General features: G+C 39.4%; 2 protein-coding genes across 3 annotated transcripts in view; one reads left to right on the top strand and one right to left on the bottom strand.

Annotated features, from left to right (window-relative positions):
• The window catches only part of POC5 (POC5 centriolar protein), a 32,022-nt gene extending 13,251 nt beyond the window's left edge, over nucleotides 1-18,771 (top strand). For both annotated transcript variants that reach the window (XM_069595337.1, XM_069595338.1), the window contains exons 7-13: nucleotides 357-533; nucleotides 2,112-2,216; nucleotides 4,832-5,011; nucleotides 6,329-6,482; nucleotides 9,922-10,202; nucleotides 13,925-14,101; nucleotides 16,756-18,771. In XM_069595337.1, the coding sequence (XP_069451438.1) occupies nucleotides 357-533; nucleotides 2,112-2,216; nucleotides 4,832-5,011; nucleotides 6,329-6,482; nucleotides 9,922-10,202; nucleotides 13,925-14,101; nucleotides 16,756-16,899 (1,218 nt within the window). In that variant the 3' untranslated portion in view covers nucleotides 16,900-18,771. The remainder of the gene's footprint in view (nucleotides 1-356; nucleotides 534-2,111; nucleotides 2,217-4,831; nucleotides 5,012-6,328; nucleotides 6,483-9,921; nucleotides 10,203-13,924; nucleotides 14,102-16,755) is intronic.
• A 1,089-nt stretch (nucleotides 18,772-19,860) lies between these two features.
• ANKDD1B (ankyrin repeat and death domain containing 1B) overlaps nucleotides 19,861-24,990 on the bottom strand; it is an 82,026-nt gene continuing 76,896 nt past the window's right edge. Inside the window, 4 exon segments of the mRNA XM_069597375.1 lie at nucleotides 19,861-19,922; nucleotides 20,925-21,056; nucleotides 22,566-22,739; nucleotides 23,382-23,449. Coding sequence (XP_069453476.1) covers nucleotides 19,861-19,922; nucleotides 20,925-21,056; nucleotides 22,566-22,739; nucleotides 23,382-23,449 — 436 coding nt within the window.

Here is a 24,990-nt window from a genome sequence, read left to right as displayed (position 1 = left end):
TCGCTCAGTCGTGTCCGACTCTTTGCGACCCCGTGGACCACAGCACACCAGGGCCTCCCTGTTCATCACCAACTCCCGAAGTTTACCCATACTCATGTCCATTGAGTCAGTGATGCCATCCAAGATTTCATAAAAGTAACCAAATGGGAGAAAAAAGTATGTACTTAGTATGGTGTGGGAACTAAGAAGAGCTGTGGCTTGCTTAACATGCAAATGTTTTCATTAGTGGATTCTTTTTTTAATAGCTCTTATGTTGAATGCTTGTTTTGAGTTTTTAAATTTTTTTTCTTAACTTCAGTGTCATTTTATGAAGCAGCATTAAGGAGCACTTAATTGTCAGCATGTTTATTTTTCAGACAAACATCATATCTGAACTAAGTAAATGGAGACTGAATTTTATTGACTGGCACCGAATGGAAATGAAAAAAGAGAGAGAGAAACATGCAGCAGATTTAAAACAACTGAGCAGCCAGATCAACAGCTTGAAGGAGCTGCAGAAGACCTATGAGGTCTCCATTGGGAGGAAAGATGAGGTCTTCTTTTTCATACTGCTTTTTAAGTGAGAGTCAGTAAATGTCTTGTTAGGTAATAAATGCCAGGAACTGCGTGTTTAGATTGTACAAGATACAAGGGAAGATCACTTCAGAAACTAGTAGAAAAGTAGATACATGGAAATAAGATTTATTCTTCATATTAAATGTGCTAGGATCTTGTCATTTTATCTTGGCCACCACGTTCAGTGTGCTCGAAGAGTGCTGTATGGAGTGTGGGAACACTGCCCTGAAGAGAATGTCAGGGATCCAGCATTACCCACATTTTAAACCATCCTTTTGGAGGGTATGGATATCCCACGTTCTATCTGTGATATGTCTTTATGCATTCATGAAGTCCTTTCTTCATTATGTTGATAAGCATAAGAGCACTGTTTGTTTTGCTTTCTGTTAGTCTCTTAAAGAACTTGAGAGTAGGGTTCAAGTCTGTGCTAATCTGGGGCTTCCCAACAGCACCTTGAACAAAGCAAACCTATAGCTCCCCCAGGAGGATGGTGGCTTTCAGAGAACAGCAGACACCTCAGCTCCTTGTCTGCAGATGCAGCCCTCACTGTTTTAGTGAACTAGATAAGATTGTGGTTATTTAGTGTCATAGGATGCAGTGTAGAATCAGTCATTTTACATAACTTGCTTTTTTGAAACAATGATATTAATGTCAGTCATTTTCTATATTACCCTGAAAACTCTGTCCTTGACAGTTTTAAAATATTTTATTAAATTTTTTTTGTTTCAGAGTGTATCACACAAAAAGAGTATACATGCATATCTAGTTTTTGAAAACAAAGTGAACAGCTATGTGCCACTACACAGCTTAATAGAATATTACTAGTATCTTAGAATTCCTGCCCTTTTCCACTTTTGGAAATTATTTAAAGAACCAGAATAAATATCTCTCAGCAAATATGCCTAATTTACTAAATCTCTTTTAATGGGCCCATTTTAGATATATATTTCATTTTTCAGTTCTTTATAAGGGAGAATATTATCTCAGGATTTAAAAGCCTTCATAGATTTTTTTTTTTTAAAGAACAGGAATACTATCACTGAAAAAGTACATCAAAATGTAACTATTAATTATTACTTTTATGAGTTTGTTGAATCCAGAAAATCATTTAACTGTTATTGAGGGACTTCTGATCCAACCTATTAAAGGTACTTAGGGACTAGAAATATATTTTAAAACTGGTCTCGGCCCTCACGTCTAGTGAATAAAAATATTTTGTATACGTAGCAAAACTCTCCAATGTATGATGGTTTTTCTTGAATTAAATGCCAGTGATCATATTAATTTTCATACACATATAATTTTATTATTACCAGGATACAATGAATATTGTATTCATTGTATACAATATTGTATTCATTGTATACAATAATGAATATTTCTTTCCTCTTTTGTTCCCCTTCGTTCATTGATAAGTAGTGTATTCACATGGGGAAGTGTTTCGGTCTCTTTAAAGATAATGAGGTTACCTGGATAAATACAGTAATGATCCATAAGTATTCTTTCTAGCATTTTTTGATACATGAAAAAATCATTTTACTCATTGCTGTTTACAGGTGATTTCTAGCTTGTCTCATGCCATAGGCAAGCAAAAGGAAAGGATAGAGCTGATGAGAACATTCTTCCACTGGCGAATCAGCCACGTCAAATCGAGGCAGGATGTAAGTGCGAAAAACAAAAGCTGATTGATACTTTTGAGACTTCTGAACTCAGAAGCATTTAGAATCACGTATTAGAACTCTCGTTCAAATCAGAGAAAGACTTGTTTTTTAATAAGTCAAAATTAATTAATTTAATGTTACTCTTTAAACTTGATGTTAGTGTGGTTTGGAAGAAAAATACTTCTTGTGTTTTGTAGACTTGTTGATATACATTTTCTGCCTCATGGTAGGTTAAATACAGAGTGTATCTAAATTACAAATGTCCTGGTTATGGAACCCCTTTAACTAATTCAACGTCAGATTTAATTACATGAATTTATCATCTTTGTCATATCATAAGCTTCCTATATTGTTTCTACTTCTAAAATGCCTGAATATATCATCTTTAAAGAGGCAGTACTATATTTATACATTATAAAGTTCCATAAATGTTTGTTGTGTAATTTGCCTCAATAATAATTTTAAAAATCCATGTCCGTAAAGATTTTTTAAAATTGTTCTTAGTTTATATATAAACTTGAATATGTTTTATTTTAATTAAGTGAATATGTTAAATTTTAATTAATTTATTAAATTTTAATTAAGTATATCAGTGTAAATATAAATTGAGAATAGTAGATTATTGTATCAGAAGTAGAAAAGTATGAAAGTATATATGTATCTCACAAGAAGACAAAGACTCAAGAATGTAGGGGATGGAGATACATACGTGTATATATATATTTTATTTATGATAATCATGTGAGTCATGGAGTAATCTTTATGCATTTAGTTCTAAGAGAGTAATATTTAAGGAAAAGGTTATTACTGTCATGGAGTACGATTTCTCCTTTAAGAGTGCTTCTTAGTGCTTTCCTTTATTTCCCAATATATTAAATCTACATTAACCATATTTAAAAGGGCTATTTAAAATTGAGTCATATTTGGAAGGTTATTTATTGGGTGACATAATGATAATATATTATATTCAAATGTTAGTTGAAAGAGTTTAAGTTGCCATCACTTTTTGAATAAAAAAATTTTTTAAGAAAATTAGGAATTGGAAATGCTTCTTCAGTTCAGTTCAGTTCAGTCACTCAGTCGTGTCCGACTCTTTGCGACCCCATTAATCGCAGCACGCCAGGCCTCCCTGTCCATTACCAACTCCCGGACTTCACTCAGATTCACAACCATCGAGTCCGTGATGCCATCCAGCCATCTCATCCTCTGTCGTCCCCTTCTCCTCCTGCCCCCAATCCCTCCCAGCATCAGAGTCTTTTCCAATGAGTCAACTCTTCGCATGAGGTGGCCAAATTACTGGAGCTTCAGCTTTAGCATCAGTGCTTCCAAAGAAATCCCAAGGTTGATCTCCTTCAGAATGGACTGGTTGGATCTCCTTGCAGTCCAAGGGACTCTCAAGAGTCTTCTCCAACACCACAGTTCAAAGCATCAATTCTTCAGCACTCAGCCTTCTTCACAGTCCAACTCTCACATCATACATGACCACTTGAAAAACCATAGCCTTGACTAGACGGACCTTAGTCGGCAAAGTAATGTCTCTGGTTTTCAGTATGCTATCTAGGTTAGTCATAACTTTTCTTCCAAGGAGTAAGTGTCTTTTAATTTCATGGCTGCAGTCACCATCTGCAGTGATTTTGGAGCCCAAAAAATAAAGTCTGACACTGTTTCCACTGTTTCCCCCTCTATTTCCCATGAAGTGATGGGACCAGATGCCATGATCTTCGTTTTCTGAATGTTGAGCTTTAAGCCAACTTTTTGACTCCCCTCTTTCACTTTCATCAAGAGGCTTTTTAGTTCCTCTTCACTTTCTGCCATAAGGGTGGTGTCATCTGCATATCTGAAGTTATTGATATTTCTCTGGCAATCTTGATTCCAGCTTGTGTTTCTTCCAGTCTAGTGTTTCTCATGATTGTACTCTGCGTATAAGTTAAATAAGCAGGGTGACAATATACAGCCTTGACGTACTCCTTTTCCTATTTGGAACCAGTCTGTTGTTCCATGTCCAGTTATAACTGTTGCTTCCTGACCTGCATACAGATTTCTCAAGAGGCAGGTCTTTAAATTCTTTGATAGAAGCATAGCATATGTTCCTACTAGGATCATTCTGCTATAAAATATGATGGCAAAAGTTTGCTGTAAAATATGATGACAGAGTGTGTAAACTCATCTGCTTATGGTGGCCTCCAGGCTGGAGAGAAGGGGCTGTCTTGAGCCACACCACCACCCTTTCTGCCATCCAGCTTCCAGTCCTGTTCTCAGCCCGAAGGTCATCAGATTCATAAGCAGAATAGCATGGGCAAGTCACTCATTTTCTTCCATCTGGTTTTTTGTTTCTCCCCTTCCTTGATGATTTGCATAAAGCCATGATGTAATGGATAAGAGCTTAGACTCTGGAATGAGGCAAGGCTGGCTTTTCACTTTCTGCCTGTGTGACCTGGGCTTGTCGCTTAACCTCTCTAAGCCTGTCCTCCCATCTGCACATGAGAAGAACATGAGTACACGGTATGAATGGTAACGCATGTACCCTGCTTACCCCACAGGGCCGTTTTGTATTGCTACTGCCAGTATATTTACCAGTCCACTGTGTTTTGAGTTTGTGTATTACGTTCATTCAGGTTTATGAAAGTAAACTGGCTGACCAGTATTTTCGGCGAACTTTACTGAAGAAAGTCTGGCGAGGCTGGCGGGCCGTAGTGCAGAAGCAGTGGAAAGAGGTGGTGGAACGAGCTTGTCAAGCCAGAGCTGAAGAAGTCTGTGTCCAGATTTCCAATGACTATGAAGCCAAAGTTGCTCTGGTAGACGTTTTTTGCTTTATTTTCTCCTTTTTAAGGAAAAATTTAAAAGTTGGGTAGCCATCACTCACTGGCGAAGGAACCTGTTTCTCCAGTTTCATTCACTGTGGTGTGGGTTCAGATAGACTGCTGGGAAGGAGCAGCGCTAAGTCAGACTTACAGACTTATTTATTCTTTTAACCAGTTGTAACTTTGACCTGTAACCAGACCTGTGTAAATCTCTTGTATGTACATTTCTCTGGGAAGTGTAAATCACCCACAGATCATTACCTCTCTAAGAAAGCGTACTTTATTAGGCTTCTTCCGGCCTTTATTTAGCTAAAAATGAAGACTAAAAACAAAAATGTTTACACCCGTGGCAGATCTACGTCAATGTATGGCAGGAACCGCCACAATATTGTAAAGTAGAAATTGAAGTCGCTTAGTCGTGTCTGACTCTTTGCAACCTCACGGACTGTAGCCTGCTAGGCTCCTGCATCCATGGGATTCTCCAGGCAAGAATACCGGAGTGGGTTGCCATTTACTGCTCCAATTGCAAAGTAATTAGCCTCCAATTAAATAAGTTAATTTAAAAAAAATTTTATCCTTATGTTATTTTAAATAAGTGATGTTTTTATAAGTTTGATATAAAGCAGTTGTATATAAATTGAAGTTATTTAGACTTATGACAATAATATAACATTGTTTTCAAGTGAAAACATTTGAGACACAAAATGAAAATAAGCACCATGTTGAAGAATGCAGTAGGCCTCTTGAAATCAAATATTAAAAGGAAAATTTTTTTCATCATTATAATACTAAATTCTTAAAGTTTTATTATGCGAATAACATTCTGTGACTGACAATGACATGCAAAAAAAACGTAGTCCCTTTAGATTTGGTCTGTGGGTAGGTGTTGTATCTAATGCCACTTTGCACTTTAAACTCTATAGATAACACTTAGCTTAAAAAAAAGAAAAGAAATAAGTTATTGTTGCTGGCAGGATATTTTACTATCCAACAGAAAAGTGTATGGTAAGAAATAACAGCCTTTTGTATAATTAGAATATACCAGTCCTTATTGAAGCCAGTATGAAATTCCCTTTGTTTAAACCTTGACCTTATAGTTAGGAATGAAAATGTTGTGTTGATGGAGACACTGGAGGTGAAATGCATCTTTTAAAATAATTTGAGACTCAATGGAAGAAGTATATGCTAAAGTGATTTTAGTATTTCATACAAAAATAACTTCACAGTATAAGTCTCTTTTTTAAAATAATAAATGATATTCTTCCTTGTAGCTCAGTTTTTTTTTCTTCTTCTTAAAAATCCTGATTTTAGTTAACTGGAGCTTTGGAAAATGCAAAAGCTGAGACCCAAAGGATGCAGCATGAAAAAGAGCACTTTGAAGACTCCATGAAGAAAGCTTTCATGAGGGGGGTGTGTGCGTTAAATCTTGAGGCCATGACTATATTTCAGAACAGAGGTGATGCAGGTTAGTGTTTTATTTAAGATTCTCTGCCTACTTGCAAAAAGGATTTGAGGAGATTTCAGTGATGGGTGTGGTCTGCAGCACTAATTTTCTTTCCAGTATCTTATCCAAACACTATTTTTAATATCATAATGTTATATCCAGTTTTAAATCTACCATGAAAATTCTCTCAGTCGTGGTTACTTACAGTATCTTATATCTGATCCAATAAACTGTTAACTATTTAGGCTCAGTGTTACAATAATGCTTTGAATATATAACATTATTTTAACGCTCTTTTAACTATAATGGTAATTTTTAATGCCTTTAAGTATAAAATTTCTGGTTTTTTCCTAAGTAGCCAAATGCCTTGGACTGTTTTGTTGATTAAATATTTCTTGTCTATTCATGGTTTCCCATTTTTTTAAAAAATTGCTTGTCTTCCAGTGTAAGAGAGGCCTCAACTAAAACTCATTTCAACAAATATAAATATAGGCCTATCTGTAGAAGTCAACTAAAATAATTCTATGTCAAGAAAAGTCCATGTATTGGCTCAGATCTGAATGATTCTTATCTGCATGACATAGAACAGCTTTGCCACCAATTTACAATGGGGCCTATTTTGCTCACTGGGTTTTAGAAAACTAAAATTTCTTCATGAACAAAGAAGATAATATAAATCTTCATTACCTGCTTTATAGTGGGTTCTTGTGAAAATGCAATGAAATACAATTGCAAGCACTTTAAAAGACAAAAAACACTAACATGTAAGAGGATAGTAATGATATAATTGTTGCAGTCTTCAGTCAGCCCTCATAAACTTAATGTATATAAATATGTGAACATTTTTGCAGTATTTTTAAATCCTGCTTGAAAATGAGATTATCCATCAGTGACACAATTTTATTTTGTAACATTGTTAACATGATTTCAGTCCTGTGAACAACTTGTCTGTGCTTGTTATGCCCTCATTTTCAAAGCCCCAACAAATATTTTTTATTTCAAATGTGTGTGCTGTGGATGGTGGTGAGTTCGGGCAAGTTGTGTTCATTCTAAAGCAGTTGTGGTGTGTGGCCCCCCGGCAAGTTAGAGACTTAGACTCAGATAGACCCTCAAAACTGAATCTTTATCTTGCTGATATTCAAATGAGTACATGATTTCTCCAACAAGTGGTCTTTTAATTGAGTAGTAATGCTGAAAAGAAATGTACCATCTCCATGGATTGAAGAATCTGCTTTCAGTTTTAATTGTTAGCAAGTTGAATATATTAGATTGAAGAATTTAATTATCTACTTATAAGAACAGGTACTGGGTTTCACAAGTTCGGTGAGAACCTAAATTATTCCTGGTCCCCTGAAGATAATTGTTTTTAATAATTTTTAAAATTTCTTCCAATTATTTGCTAGCCATAATCCTCAGTGCATCATATTGTACAGTGTCCTAATAAATCTTATAGTTCAGATAGAAGTTTCTGCTGCTGCTGCTGCTGCTAAGTTGCTTCAGTCGTGTCCGACTCTGTGACCCCATAGACAGCAGCCCACCAGGCTCCCCCGTCCCTGGGATTCTCCAGGCAAGAACACTGGAGTGGGTTGCCATTTCCTTCTCCAACGCGTGAAAGTGAAGTCGCTCAGTCGTGCCTGACTCGTAGCAACCCATGGACCGCAGCCCACCAGGCTCCTCCGTCCATGGGATTTTCTAGGCAAGAGTACTGGAGTGGGGTGCCAGTGCCTTCCCCAAGAAGTTTCTGTGAGGTAGACAAAATGTGACAATACAAATGGCCTTTAAAAGGATACCTGCCAATTTTTAAAGTAGTTTTAGGAACAGTAGAAAAATACTTCCCAGCTGAAAAATGTGTCCAGTTAAAGTTAGAATAATTACAATACTGGTTCCATACCTGATAAGTCTGCCACCCACCTAAAAGTAGACAATCAGAGTCACTTTCTATGAAAAACATGTTAAAACTCAGTGTGTGTGTGTGTTTTCAAAGCAAAAGCAGTCTTTTTATATTGAATTAGTCTCTCCAAATTATTTCAGAGGACCTAGGCATTATAATCCTCATTAAACTTTGTTAATGAAGTAACTATTGCTCAATTTTATATAAAGATATTCTTAAGACAAAAACTTACATAGTAGCCCAAATTTCTAGAAGGAAAGAGGACAACATAAAACCATTTAAACGTAGGGTTACATAATGCCCTCTATTCAAGTATTCTGAAACAGCTCAGTGACTAAATATTGAAATCCTCACCCTGATGTTTGATATCAGGTATATATGGACTTTCCTGGAAGCTTAGATGGTAAAGAATCCGCCTGTGATGCAGGAGATCTGGGTTCATGTCCTGAGTCAGGAAGATCCCCTGGAGAGGAGAACAGCTACCCACTCCAGTATCCTTGCCTGCAGAATCCGCAGTGAGGAGCCTGGCAGCCTACAGTTGATGGGCTCACAAAGAGTCGGACTTGACTGAGCGACTAAGCACGCATGCATACACAGTCTCAAATGGAAATTTTAACCAAGTCCTCATACTGAGAGGGAAAAATAGAATAGGACCCTTCATCCTAGCTTCTGGAAGTTGACGTTTTATATTTCTTTGATCTAAGATTAAGTTTCAGTTCTGAGAAAAGGTTACTATATGTGTGTCACTAAAATCAGTTGTGTACAAATATGCTCTTAATTCATGACATATAATCTACCTGCAAGAATTCATTTCTTCTACAGTTTCAAAAGTAAAGATTTTAGTGTTACAAACTGATTTATTACTGTTTGCTGAAAAAAATCAAGAATTAAAAATACACTGGTTTTTAAACCACAAGTTGGGAGTGACAGTGCCGTGTCAGTGTTGGTTAATCGACTGTAACAGATGTATCACTGTGGTGCATAATATCCATTGTAGGGGAGCTTGTGGGTATGTGGGAACCGGGAGTATATGGGAACTCTACTTTTCATTCAGTTTAGTTGTGAACCTACAATGTCTTTAAAAATAAGTTTGTTAAAAAAAAGTCATTGGTCTTGTTAGAATAGGAGTGAAAGATGGTAAATGAAGAGGATATGGTGATTATCAGAAAATTACTCTAGAGATCTAAATACCAGGCCATTTATCAGGATAGTTGTATGAAATAATGAAAAGAACATAAATCCTTAGGCACAGTGCGACCGTATTATTGTAGTGGTTGTAAGGTCCCAGGAGAGTATCTAATTTTTTTTTTTTCCCACATAAAAGCAAATCACTCATTAACTCTCATGTGTTAAAGTGGTCTGAAGTCTTTAATGGTTAACGCTGACATTAGCCAGTCAACACTGACATACTGTATTCACTGAACCCTATTAACATATCCACTGATAACACATTTCTGTATTTCTGTGGGACCAACTTTTAGCTAGGACGGATTTTCTTTGTTGGGAAGATAAAAGTAATCTTAACTGGGAAACGTGATAATGGAATTAATGTGTGGTTTCTGGGAACAGATTTCACGACCAATAAAAGGGAAGACTATGGGCCTGGTGTTCAAGGAAAAGAGCCTCCTTCCGCTCATTTGGATGCTTCAGCCACTCCGGTGCCCTCGGCAGGTGCAGTGCCACCGTCCCCGCCAGCAGCGGCCCTCGGAGCCTCCTGCGCGGCTGCCTTCCCCTCGGCGGCTTCCGTCACCTCTGCCAGCGCCACTTCCGCTTCCTCAGCCCACCTCCCGGTTTCCGCCCCCCATGGCCCTGGGCTGATCGCTACAGCTTCTGCTGCGCAGGACGTAATGGTCAGTACAGTAATGCAGGTGCCTGTGCTGGGAAAAGGGCTCCAAACTTGTTTGTATGGTGGATATTTTGAACTCAAAACCTATTTTCCCATGGAGAAAAAAAAGTCTAGATGGTCTTTAGGCCAATCCACAGAAAATATTTAATATACAAATTAACTAAAACATTAATTTATTGTGAAAATAATACCTGACAATTCTATTATAGTAGTGATAATTTAAAATGAAGAACGTTTTAATTTTAAAGGAAAGTTTCAGGGGTTTAGAAGGCTAATGGCTCTTCTGTACATTTTCTGTTCAACTGTCTGTGTTAGTCACTCAGTTGTGTCCGACTCTTTGCGATTCTCATGGACTGTAGCCCACCAGACTCCTATGTCCATGGGATTCTCCAGGCAAGAATCCTGGAGTGGGTAGCCATGCCCTCCTCCAGGGAATCTTCCGGACCCAGGGATCAAACCTGGGTCTCCCACGTTGCAGGCAGACTCTTTACTGTCTGAGCCACCAGGGAGGCCTTCCCTCTTTATGGATGCAGATACTAATACTACTCTGTAGTGATTCCATCTTAATTTGATTAGGTTTTAAGTTTTCATTTATAATTGGAATGAAGATAGCAGTTGTTTTTCCTAAAGTCACTAGCTGCTAACAGAGGGGTCCATAGAGGGGGAAGAGTCCTGAAGGAGGATGGAGTATTTGTGGGAGAACTTACCTGAAGTTCAGTTAATCAAGCTATTCATCTGCATATCATGGTTCTGACTTCGGGGCCTCCTGTTGTTAAACCTGTATTCTTCAGTGTCTCTCAAAGGGCATAAGGATACCAGCCAAGTTTCTCAGACTCAACTCTGCAGGGCTTTTTAAAAAAAACCATATGCCCTTCTTCCCTACTCTGGCTTGGGGTACAAAGCCTTCTATAAAGGCTCTATAAAGGTACTGGGATGATTTTTATTTGCTTGTCTCCCTCTCCTCCCTGACCCTAAACTTACATGAAAGGAAGAAAGATGGCCGAGTAGGTTTTAGGTTTTAAAAGAGTTAGATTGGAGCTGCCATAGTGCTTGGCAGCTCTCTGTAGCTAAGGGAACACATTGGGTCAACTGGCCAATTAGTCATCTGAAGTATTCCTGCTGACTTGAATTTCTTTTAGTAGCCTTTTGGAAGCTACTAACTTTAGGGGAAAATTTTTAAAATCTATTTTTGCAAATCTCAACATATTTTTGCTCCTCATTCAAAGAGGCTTAAAAAAAATGACTTAAGAGAAATTTGAATGTGTCGGGGAGTTTTTATTTAGAAAGACACTACAGTTCTACTGGCATGTGTTCAGCTGTGTTTATTTTTCATGATTACACATTTTGAAGTGATATCTATACTAATGATCTCATTTGAATAAACATGGTGGTTTGTCATTCATATGCATATCCAGATAACACACAGAGCTAGATTTTTCAAAATTCCCTTCTAAAATATGACTACACGTACATTTGTACATCTGGGTTTGTATCTGAATCTGAATGTGTGTAGGAAGAACCCAATGAATGAGTCTGTTTACCACCCTTTTTTATTACTTTTTGAGACACTTTGGTTACCTGAGATAATTTTGAAGTCTTTGAAACCTAAAAAACACAATATTAGATAGGCCTTTTTCTTCCCCCATCCCTCCAACTACATTCTGCTCCTTCAGAACAGTCACACATTCCATTTCATTGACGTAAATACAGCCTTTAGAGAGAAAGGAGAATGACAAACTAATCTGTAGGTATCATGCTAGTTTTCTTCCTTTTCTATTTAATTAAATACTCAGTTCAGTTCAGTCGCTCAGTCGTGTCCGACTCTTTGTGACCCAGTGGACTACAGCACGCCAGGCTTCCCTGTCCATCACCAACTCCTCGAGCTTACTCAAATTCATGTCCATCAAGTCGGTGATGCCATCCAACCGTCTCATCCTCTAAATTAAATACTCAGATTTACCTCAAATATGTCTTCTTGCTTTTGGAAAGAACCGTAATGACAAAAGCAGAAACAAATAGATTACTTGGATTACTTACCTTCCATGAAACCATTTTTGCTGGACACAGGAAAAGAAGAGAGATTTGTGTTTCAGGACTGGCTGTCTTTCTCTTCATTTGAATCACAGAAACTTCCTTTCCTTCCAAAACATTTTCTAGTCTTCCTCAATATTTCCAGGAGCTAAAAGGAGGTGTGTGTAAAAAGTAAACTGCAGAGTATCAGGGGACAACTGAAGGAGGGAGGAATACCGTTCTAGTGAAAGAATGTTTTCATCTGTAAAATTATTTCATTTCTGCAGACATCATCAGTGTGTTAGAATATCATAATTTCATGATGAAAATAATTTTCAAGAAATATATGTGCTTGCTTTGACAGCACGTATACTGAACATGTGCTGTTTAGCAAATGTACTATTGTAGTTCACAAAGTTGAACAGTAGATGGCACTTTACTTTTTATAACTCCAGTTGAAATAATTGGAAGAGTTTTAATTGGATTTTTAAGCTGTTTAGTAAGGTTTCTCTTCACTCTTCATCTGAACGGAAAGTGGAAGGCTAGCATTAGTCAGCTGGGGCTGCTCTCCCTGTGTCGTAAATGAGGAAACTGAGGGCTAGGGAGAATAACTTGCCAGTGGACACAGTTACTAATGCAGTTTGAATTCAGAGTGTGAAAATCTGGCTTCAGAGCCCTGTAGTCTTGAGCAATAATCTGCATTGTTTCCATGTCAGATATTAAAATGCAAATATTAGAGTTTTCTAAATATGCCATTTCCCTTTTTTCTTACTCCTTTTGATTTTTGCCCAGGTGATGGGATTAGTTGATCACAAAAAAAGAATGAGTACGTATATGTGTTACTCCTGGTGTAAATGTTACCTTTCTGGAGTATTGTCCAGCTATGAGCAACAAAAGCTGTAAAACCTGGCATTACCTTTTGATATGATCATCCCATTTTTTGCAATACACTGCAAATAACTCTCAAAAGGAAAAGGAAAGTCCAGTGGTTAGGATTCCGTGCTTTCACTGCTGAGGGACTGGGTTCCATCCTTGATTGGGTAACTAAGATCCTACAAGCCACATAGTGTGGACCCCTCCCCCCCAAAAAAACATATTCGTGAAAAAAATTATATTTACAGTGCCATAAGGAAAAGGGGAAGACAGGAAAGCATATGTGTAATGGTACTTTATCCATAGGGTCGGTTCATTAAACAGATCAGTGGTTCTGAGGAATAGGGATTGTTTGGGAAGGGAGATGGGTGTGGCTCTAAAGAAAGGACAGTGTGAGGGAGAGCTGTGTGATGACGATCGCAGTGGTAGTCACGGAAGTCCGCACGTGATCAAGTGGCCTCCGTGCCAGGGCCGACTTGCTGGCTTCGCTGCTGTAAGTACGCAGTAATCGTCTCAGGTGCGGGCATCGCAGGAGACGGTGCAGCACACACGGGGCCTTTCCCTGCGCTCTTTGCCGCTTCCCATGAATCTGTAACTGTTGCAAAATAAAGCTTTAGAAGTTCCTAAAATCCTATAAAATAGCTGGTATACCAAGGTTAAAGGGGTATTTGGAATGGTTGGTTTTATGTTTTGCTTTTTGTCTTATTGTTTAAAATTTTTTCCCCATGTTAGAGTTGGTTGAATATACAATTATTTTAAGTGCCTGTGTATTTTCAAGTTACAGAAGCAAAAGTACCATAGATTTTGCCAGATTTTCTGCCAACCGGAATATTTCTTTTATAGTATGGGCCCAGGGTTGTGACATCAGCGCAGCAGAAAGCTGGGAGAACAATCACGGCCCGGATCACAGGGAGGTGTGATTTTGCTTCAAAAAACAGAATCAGCAGCAGCTTGGCTATAATGGGAGTTTCCCCTCCCATGAGCTCTGTTGTTGTGGAGAAACATCATCCGGTCACAGTGGTGAGTCTGCCTTTGATAACGTTTTGTCACAGAACCTTTTTCCTGAGAGTTGATAGACTGATAAGCGCTTCAATGCCATGTGGAGGAGAAGATCAAAATCCGTGATGACTGGTACTTGTTCTACCCTTCCTATTACAGTCTTTATATACTTAAAGTTGTTACATCCGATTTATATATTTACCTTTCCTATTTTAAGAGATTAATTTCAGAAACTCTGTTTCTTGTCAGTTGTATGCTGTGTGTGTTCGTCACTCAGTCATGTCCGACTCTTTGCAGTCCCGTGGACTATAGCCCACCAGCTTCCTCTGTCCATGCCATTTCCCAGGCAAGGATACTAGAGTGGGTTGCCATTCCTTCTCCAGGGGATCTTCCTGACCCAGGAATTGAACCCAGGTCTCCTGCATTGTGGGCAGATGGTTTACCATCTGAGCCACTAGGGAATGAGGGTAGGGGCTCATCCAGGATAGTATAAAAATTATCAAATACAAAAAGTAATCCAGTGTGTTGATGGCCAAAAGGGTAAAATATAGAAATGATTTCTCAATAATTTTTTTAAAAAGACAAAAACTGTTTACTCATTAACTGCTATTCATATAGCATATTTTTTACCCTAAGAAAAACTTACCTACTTTTATGGTGTTTAATTTTTGCTCCTTTTTTTTTTTTTTTAATGGAAGTCTTCCTACTTTTTCAAATACAATTGTCAACATAAATCTAACTTGGAGAAAAAATCAGGTTGCAATAAATTCGTGTGATATAAAGAAAAGTACATGGAATTTAAGTAAAATTAAACAAGAAAACCTGAGTTAATGCCTTAGTTTAGCTACTTACTGCCTTTGTGATCATATACAAATCAAAAAATATTTGAGCCTCCATTTTTTTCTTATGTGAAACAGGAGCAATAAGAGTACTTAGCTCCTAGAGTTAACTGTCAGGATTCAGGATTAAATGAGGTAATGTGACAATTAAATGAGATGTATAAAGGCACTTTGTAAACTGTAAAGCCATAAGCAAATTTAATTTAATAAAAATTACTAGAGAAGGACACATGGGATATCTCCTGTTATTTCTTACAATCATATATAAATCAACAATTACCTCAAAAAGTTTAATTTCTAAAAGTTATGAGAACACATCCCTAAAGAGAAACAAAGATTGATTTCATTATAAAAGAGAATGCCCTCTATATAAACTTTCAGTCTTAAATAACATTCCTGTCTACTTAATATGTCAAAAAGATGTAAGGAATGATTGTAAATGCTTCTCTTTGTGAATACTAGATTGTTGCTAGATGATTAAGTCAAAAGAAGCTGGATTGATTCTTTAAATTTAGCCTCAGGTAAAGTGCGACAGTGTAGCTGCAGACAGATGGAAGTACCGAGTCCAGACTGAACACGTGGAGGGTGGAGAATCATCTTAGCCTCTGTAGGTTGGACAGACTTTGAAAGTCCTTAGATGACTTCTCTACATATTTTTGAAAATGTGAGCTTAGTTATCAAAGATGGGAGGAAATGAACTCATTTCTGTGTTTATCAGCACGTAGGATATTTATAAAGAAATGGGGGAGAGAGACTGTCCATTTGTAAGATGAGATGTAAAGAGAGCACATGTGTCTATTTTTAATTCCAACAAACTGGTTTTGTACTGGTTGGAGTGATACTTCACAGAAAAAGAACCAAGAAACTAAAGACTTAAAACCCCTGTTTGATATTTATCTCTCTAACTGCCTTTTGTTTATTTAGTATGTCCAGTGACTCTTCAGTAATTGGCCATGACTTAAATAGCCGTAAACTGCTTCCATTATTACCTGCTTTGGATTGTGTAACAGGCACAGTGGCAGTCCTCTGTACTATTTTTCATTTTATTCGAGGATCCCAAGAACTAGAACTATCAGAAACAGTTGCTTACTAATAAACCGTTCTCCAGATTTCTGACCCTGGAGCTCCGTCTGCTGGATAATTGCTTGCCCCTAAGGCTACTTGGTTCTGTGCTATGTTTTGTAGACATGATGCCAGAGGTGCCATGGTCTGCAGTTCTCTTGCCCATCATCCCTAAGGAGAAATAGCTCTTTTTTTACGGTCAGATCAGGTGGTTAGCAACTAAAATTTCATACGATTTACAAGAATCTCTTCCATTTGTAGCAGTCATCCAGTTATTTATGTACAAAGGAACATTTATATAAAATACTTTAAAAAAGGAGGTTATTTTTTATTTCTTTAAAGAGGAACTCTAAGTGGAATCTGACATGAGGATCTTTGTTTCAAGAGGTTTTGTCCATTTTCTAAGCAAAAGCTATATCATAGAGCTGTTGAAATGCACAGTGACTGTTTTGATATGATATGTATAATTTTACATCAAGTATTTTATTTTATTTTATTTTTATTTTTACTTTATTTTACTTTACAATACTGTACTGGTTTTGCCATACATTCACATGAATCCACCACGGGTGTACATGCGTTCCCAAACATGAACCCCCCCCCCCCGACCTCCCTCCCCTACATCAAGTATTTTAAAGATGACTTTTCTAAATGGAAGACCCTAATAGGAATCTACATGTACTAATGTTTGTTGGGCTAAACTGTAGATAATGAAGTAATATTTAGTATGTATAATTTTATGGCATTGTTTAAAGTAAATTTTTGTTTTTTCAGCAAACCATTCCTCAAGCTACTGCAGCAAAATATCCGCGGACCATTCACCCTGAAGGTAGTACCTCAGCTTCCAGGTCTCTTGGAACCAGATCAACTCACACCCAGTCTCTCACAAGCATTCAGTCCATAAAAGTGGTTGACTAAAATGAATATGTTCATACAGAGGACTTTTAATTCTTCTGGCTTTACCAAGAATTAGAAGTCTTTAGTTTTTAAAATTTCATATTCTTAGAACATTATGGATATATCATGTTCATTTTTTCAAAGTTACAAGAGACTTTTTCAAGCTGTACCATCCTTTGTAACTGTATGTAGAATTATTTTAATGTTATTTTTTATTTAAGCAATTAAGTAAAATGTTTTTTAAATTAAAAAAGAAACTGGACTTAATTTTTTTGATAGCTTCAACATGTCACTGATTATATGAAAATATATAAATCCTGTTTTTGTAAAAGGCTAAATCATTTCCAGTGTTACCAAGTAAACTTTGAAAGAGAACTTGATTTTAAAAAATTATTTATACTAATAGAGACTAAGGTATTTGAAAATTTAAAAGATAAAAGCCAAGAGTAATAATACCACAAAGTTTCTTTTGACTTTAGTATATTAGTCCTCATTTTTCTAGGATTCTAACAATTAAAAATAGGGGGAAATAGCAATACCTATGAGTAAAATCTTTAATGTTAAAAGAGGGAAAACATTTTACTAGCACAAAAACAGAGTCACCGAAATATCAAAAAGCAGTTTCCTAGTAGAATGATTCTATTTCTCATGTTCTTTCTCACCTTGTTGAAACTCTGTACCTTTGAACCCTTTTTTGCTCTGAACATGCAGACATTGTCCTGTGATGGTATAGCCCTGGACAGTTCGGCAGACCTTCCAGGCCTGGCAGAGATTTGTCCATGGCTGGACGAAAGGAAGAAACCATCTGGACAGATTTAGGAGAGCAGAGACCAGGCTTCTGGTGGTTTTACTGCTGGCTGACTGGGTTAGCGTGAGCCAGACACTTAATGGCAGGATCCGTACCTGTGAAATAATGAGATCTACCTACCCCACCTCTTTCCCGAAGAACTTGTGTAGAGCCTAGGTTTCTGTATCTTTCATAGAAGTGGGTGGTTTCAGCCTCTTTCAGTCTGAACATGACCTAGCCCTGTGCTCTAAAACTTTACCACTGGAAATACAGTTTTTCTCACTGCCTCATGTAGTAATAGGACTGGAGAACAAATGTGAGGTCAGTCAATATCCCGTTTTCTAAAGGACACACCAAGGCTTTTTTGAACTGTAAAAGCATCTGGCTGTGTCTGAAAGAGTGCTCACCAGGGAAACCCAAAAGAGTATTAGATCCTTCTTAGGCAATAGTGTATGATCCTCCTTATACTTACTGTGGGTTCTGGCCGACTACTGCCAGCTTCTGCTGTGCCAGGCGGCTCTTGGTTTCTAATAAGCACAAACCCACAGCACCTCCTCTCCCGCCTGCACCACAGGCCTGTTCCTCCCAGCCCTTCCCTGCCCAGCAGAGAGTCGAGACACCTGAAATCTCTGCTCACCTGCAGCATGGAGTCAGCACCCCATTGGGGCAAGCATCCATTCTCAACTTTCCAAAGCCTGTATAAACTGTCCATCCTTGAGGTCAAACTGTCAGTTGTACTTGATACCAGGTGTTGGCCAGTTAGGTAAATCACACTGGTCTCAGCTCTCCCTCTTTCCCCATCTCACTTCCTTTTTCCTTCATTCCTGCTTCCCGGATTTCACTCCTGAGAAAAGCAGTTGCTCATTACTTTGGTCTTGGGCTCTGCTTTTTAACTTACATGACAGCTAGGGATGGTCTTCAGTATCAGAGCCACAACCACATAGACAGACTAACGTCAATATTATGAATATTGTAATTAAGAATATTGTAAGCATCTTTTAAAGCTTTAAACTCTAGAAATTGTATATTGTCTGCAGCACCAAGAAATTAGTATTAGCCCAATTCAACTTAAATTCAACAATTAAAACACTTCAACGGTAAAAATATGTATTCATCTTTATTACTGCATAAAGAGGTTACCCAGATTTTGAAGCAAAGTCCGTGAAAACCATGGTCTCAGGTGGCAATAGTGCTTTAAACTTGTTAGCATCACGTGAACCTGTTTAAAACCTGTTTTAAAATTTAAATGTACCATTTACAGTCAGCATGAGATGAAACGTGGAACTAAATTCATGATACAATAACTGGACTGAACTTGCTCACGATTTTACTTCTGGCCTTACAGACTTAAGAGTCAGAATTTGATAATGGAGAGCCTTAAGTTATAATGAATAGGTACACATAAGCTGATAGAAATCGATACTTGATTTCATATTTCAGAACTTTCTCAGATTATAAAAATAATGCATGGTCAATATGAAAAAAATGGAAAGTACCAAATCACCTGTAACTACATCACCAAGAGATTAAAAAACATCGGTGCATATACCTCTGGTTTTAAGTAAAATGTTATATTACATATAGGTGTTATTTAAAGGCAACAACTACAAAATTTCCAAAGCAAGTTTCTCTTATGGACTAGAAATAACTTCATTTCAGTGCTATAGATACGAGGTTAGGCATTTCACAGGCGTGGCATTCTCCATCATCACTCAGCTTTACAGAAGAGATAGCCCTTTCTCCCAACCTATGGAGAAGGAAATTAAAGATCTGAGAACTTGAATATTAGACCAAAGGCTCACAACTAATAAACTGCAAAACCATGTCTCTCTGTCCTAAAACCCTTGGTTTTTTTCATATACTGTAATGTTCCCACCATCATAATTTTTAAAACATGATATACAAAATCTTAGATTATTCTCTCACTAGATAAGCTATCAGGTGTTGCATCAAATGACAGAAATGGGAAAATCATATACAACTTGCTTTAAGCAAAACCAAAATTATTTTTACTTCAGTGGTTGGAAGGTATAATACCATTTCTTCATCTGTTAGAGAATCCTGTCACTGCGATCTTCATAGTTGAAAGGAAAATCAATACTACTGCTGGAAGAACTTGATGACATTTAAAGAACTGAATTTAAGAGGATTGAATACTGAATGGAAAATCAGTTTAGTTTAATTTCTTTAGGCATTTATGAAACTGCACATTTCTTGGGCCTTGAGTCAGCTTCACTTTTAAATTGACGAGTCTTTTCTGGAGAAAATCAGATAACATGATTAATAGCTGACCTTTATTAAGCACTTGCTACAAGTCAGGCACTATCACTCAATCCCACAACGGCCCTTTGACACAGACGCTTTTCTAGTCAACAGTTGAGAACACTGGTGGAGTGAGTTCTCTAGAGCACTTGCTCAAAATCGCACAGCCCATTATCTGTCGGAGCTGAGCTGTACGCTCACACAGTCTCACCTGGAGTGCATGCCCTCACCCACTGCAGTGGGCTGCCTCTGAGGGCTCTTGTGGACACTCTTTCAAAGAAACAAAGTTCAAAGCATAGGGAACAACCCAGAGCTAGGAGGATAAGACCACGGAAGGCAGACGTCATCCAGGCACTATTCCTTTGTGCCTACCACTGCTTGAAACAATACTGGATTTGTAATCTGATGCTCTTTTTATGTTCTCAGTTTCAGGTAAAACTGTACCAGGGAAAATAACGGCAGATGTCCCTATATTTTGCTTGAATGATTATTACATGAATGATAAATAACACCCCTAATATGCTGATAAGGTTTCAAACCGTCTTCCCTGACAGTACGGTCCCTGGTAGAGTGCTTTTTAAAAAGCAGTAATCCCAGCTGGCAAAATAATAGCCCATCAGCTCTCTTCTCTCAATGCAGAGGGAACTTTTTCAAACACACTAACCTGCCGAGATCCCGAGAGGAAGAGGCATTCTGAGCAAGACCATTCTTAGCTGTAACCGTATGAGACGGTTCAGCTCTCTTGCCCACCTCCCATCCCACACCCACCATGCCCCCCACACAAAGGTTCGCCTACACTTTTCAGATGCTCAGCTGGGGAATGACACCCAACTGCCAGGCTGATAACAGGACCAGAATGACTAAGTCACCGAAGGAGAAGCTGCGTGTTTGGACACCTGGCTGACACTGCCACGGCTCGGGAGCACGTCTGCCGACTGTCCTCGACCATTCTAAGGGAGCAGCAGTTTCCACCTGTTTGTTGAAAGGTCTAACTCACCAGCTGGTTCTGGAAAGTCCGTGCGCACCAGCTCCTTGTACAGGTGCTTGACCGGCGTGGCCTGTGTCACCAGGGCCCCGTGCAGCCAAATAAGCAGAGCCCTGTGGCCGTGTTCGCAGAAGCTCTCCTTTCCTGAGCCAAGCGCCAAGGGCAGATAGATGCTGATGCCTCCTTCCTGGGAACTCAGTTTCCACATGGCTGTGGTTGCAGGTTCATTCCCCTTCTGGCAGCTGTGAGATAGGAAGCCCAGTGCATGAAAGCCCTTCCTTCACTGGTTCTTCTAGGAAGCACCAGAGTTTGGAGTTCTTGTCACGCACCTACTGTGCTTAACATGGGTCAAAGTGAGGAGGAGAGGGGAGGGAAAATCTTAAAGCAATGTGGAGCTTTTTCCTCAGCGTTCAGATGGCACTGGGATAGGCCGGCACTTCTGGTTCAGCCAGTCTGGAGTGAGGATCTGCAGGTCAGGAAGCTCCCAGGTCACGCTGCCGCAGCCTGTTAAACACACCCTGAGCAGCCAGCATGCGCCCACCTGCCAGGCCAGCTTTCAGAAAGCTCCTCGGGTAGAAGACTGCAGTTCCTAGCCAGGCAGGACTCCACTGGGCATATCTCAGTAGACTTTCTACCCCTAAAAGGTGTTGGGGGAAGTGCTGGGTATGGAGGTGAGAAGCCATGGGCACGTCTGCCTACAGGTCACAGTTACAAACGCCTGCTAGATGCTGAGGAATGTGGGCCCCGAGCTCTGGGTAGGAAGTCTGCCGTGTTGACTGTTAGACGGACAGGCACTTCGGGGGGAGCAAACTGTACCCATAAAGAATGCACCCCTAGGTGAACCCGGGGCCCCTCCTTATCCTGCTACCACCAGACTAATTTTCCTTAAATACCAGAATCAACATGTCATTCCTTTGCTCAAAAGCCCAATTCCTGGGCTTCCCTAGTAGCTCAGTAAAGAATCCGCCTGCAGTGCAAGAGGTCGAGGTTCAATTTCTGGGTCAGGAAGTTCTCCTGGAGAAAGAAATGGCAACCCACTCCAGTATTCTTGCCTGGGAAATCCCGCGGACAGAGGAGCCTTGCTGGCTACAGTCCATGGGGTCACAAGAGTCAGACATGACTGAATGACTAAGCCACCACCACCACTTCCTTCACGCCAGCTACAACATAACTGGATTGTGACTGTTACCATGATACTGTCATGCCAACCTGATTATCAGCTCCATCAAACATGCACCCCAACTTACAGAGCTGATATACGGATCCCCTCACAGCACTAATCACACTCTAGGCACCCTGTAATGTGGGAATGCAATACATCAAAACCCTTATCCTGACAGCGAGTACTCTGAAGGCATAATGTATTTCCAAATCAATTTTTTAGGTCAAGAGAAATTTCCAGAAGGCAACTCCATTTTTCTGAAGACTTTTCAGAACACTATATGCCTAATTAGCAACAAGGAGAAATCTTAATACAAAAGAAATCCTTTTTTAGAAACTGTAATCAATATTCAACATTTTAAATGCATTGTCTTCCTTTTTTTCCACATGAAAGTGTATCCTTAGAATTAGCAATAAAAGTGCCATAATGTACTTGTGTGTGGTGTAAGTGAACTGACTGCCTCTTGCCCACATGGCCTGGGCCACGCTGGCCTGACCGCTGCCCCTCGATGGCTCTGATCCGGGCGTCCGTAAAGTTCTGCGAACGGGCCAGCCTCTGCCGCTCATTGGCCTTCAGCTGACAGTAAGCCAGGTGCCCGGGCTGTGATCCTGCCTGAATGTCAGGGTAGAGCTGGTTGATGTGTCCTTTCATGTTCTCGCTCTGCTCTTAGGCTGAAAGGAACCCTATCAGATCATTTCAGATGTTTTCTTCTGATTGCCTCATTTCGGAGTATGTATGAATGTATTTTTTTCAGATGGAATCCGTAAGGTGGTGACCAAGACTATGCTTTCAACATTGACTATCACTGGATTGATTTTTTTTGTCATCCAATATAGAGACAAATGTCTGAAACAAGCTGGGGTCTGTCTGACTCAGGAAGTGTGAGGGATTTTGCCACGCTGTGTCCCAGGCCTCTACCCCAGCCTGCTTACCACTTCTAAGGAAACAGACGAGGGTGCCTCGGCTATGGGAATGTCACCACAACAAATGCATCTTTAAATGCCTTACTTCCAACCAATATCGCTTTTTCTTCTTTGGGGTGTTTAATTTTCTCCTGTCACCATTTCCGTGGGGCCCAGATTGGATATATTCTTTATGAGACCCCATAGTCGATGCTTCTGTCCCCCCGGCTCTCTGATGACTGTGAGGAGAGTGAACGGGCACCCTGACTCTCAGGGCTGCAGAACACAGGGCTCCTCCACGTTGTGTGTATGTAATACGATCACGTTGTATGTAATACAACTGCACTGTAGGTAATATGATCACATTGTGTGTAATACAACTGCACAGGTACGTAATACAATCACTTGTGTAATACAACTGCACAATACGTAATACAATCATGTTGTCATGTTGTGTGTAATACAACTGCATTCTAGGTAATACAATCACATTGTGTGTAATACAACTGCACGGTATGTAATGCAATCACGTGTGTAATACAACATGTATTACAGCACTGCAGCCAGGCTGTCCAACAGCACCATGCCTGGACTGAGTCTTGTTTTCTGACTTGTCAAAGTTCAGAAACTTTTGTCCCTTTGAAGAATACACACACACACACACACACACACACACACGAAGATTCCACCAGAGTCCTACAGAATGCAACCAAAACAACTGGAGGGAATCACAAAGCGAAAGCAGAGGTCACGGTTCCTTAGGGCTGTAGCTGTCATGCAAGTGCCGTCCGGGCTCCAGACCAGCCTCCCTCCGGAGGGAGGGAATAAGCGACACCCAGGACACACAGCCCACCAAGAGGTCTCCTTCCCTCTTTTACGTGTGGTGGCTTCTCTTTTTGTCTTTCTTTTTAATAAAAGTGAATCTTAGTGAAAGTCTGAACAGCAATCTGGAAGTCAATGCTGGGGCAAGAAGTGGACTAAAGGGGTATGGGAACCTGGTTTTTGAAACCTATGAGAAGAAAGTGGGGGGGCTTGTGCCCCAGCCTCCAGGATGGACCAGCCTGCACCCTCACAGCATCAGTAAACTCAGGAAGGTCCACAAAAACTCCCGGGAAACTTGGCCAAGGAGCACGGCAAGACCGCTCTCTAGCATCTGGACTTTGTGAACAGAAGCTGGGATAAGAATGGGAGGAATGACTGTCCCATAATTGTTTAAGGTTTTAGAATGCAGGGTCTTTTTCACCCCAGCCTTTCTCTACGTAAAAGAGATAAGGGTGGGGGTGGCAGACTCCAACAAACAGGAGGAGTGGTAGCAGCCCTGTTCCTTTTCTTGTCATCCCATCTCCTGGGAAATCGAAGATGAAAACCCCAAACACCAACAGTTAAAGGGAAGGCTACAAAATGCCTCTGCTCTCAGCTCTGCACTACAGCACTTTCATTTCTCTGGAAGCACACCTGCTGTGTGCATTCCAGGACTGGGCTGTCCTTCAGGCTTCCACAGAAAGGGCCGGGGATTTGGAAAGCCCAGGTCTTTTTCAACAGGCAGTGGAAGCATTAATAACTCATCTGTAAAGCACTGAACTATTTGCAGGAATAACATAAGCCAGAACTGGTGGAAATTAAAATAGCATAAACCAGATGTTAGGAAGCTCCCATTTAAACCATTGAATTTAATGATGGATGATTAGGTGATTAGGTAGATGAGTAAATGGATATGAGAGAGAGAGGAAATTTCAATGGTTTTTCTAATTTTCTCATTAGGAACCATTTTATATTAGGCCAGGATATAAACTTCTTTAATAACAAAGAGAGTTTAAAATAATAACAATAAATAAATTTGGTTTAAAAAAGTGTTAAGGATATATATCTAAAAAAAAAAAAAACAAGTCTTCCTCCAACTCCAGACTTCAGGATCCCAGTTGTCACCAGGGGTTAACAACTCTTAGCATTTTCTGTGGGTCTACATCACCAACTATATAGGCATGATTTATGATTTTCAAAGTTCATCTAAATC

The sequence above is a fragment of the Ovis canadensis genome, chromosome 7, assembly GCF_042477335.2.
Source record: "Ovis canadensis isolate MfBH-ARS-UI-01 breed Bighorn chromosome 7, ARS-UI_OviCan_v2, whole genome shotgun sequence".
NCBI classification, from domain to species: domain Eukaryota; kingdom Metazoa; phylum Chordata; class Mammalia; order Artiodactyla; family Bovidae; genus Ovis; species Ovis canadensis.
Note: the sequence above shows the minus strand (reverse complement) of the source record. Positions and strands in the feature narration are given on the sequence as shown.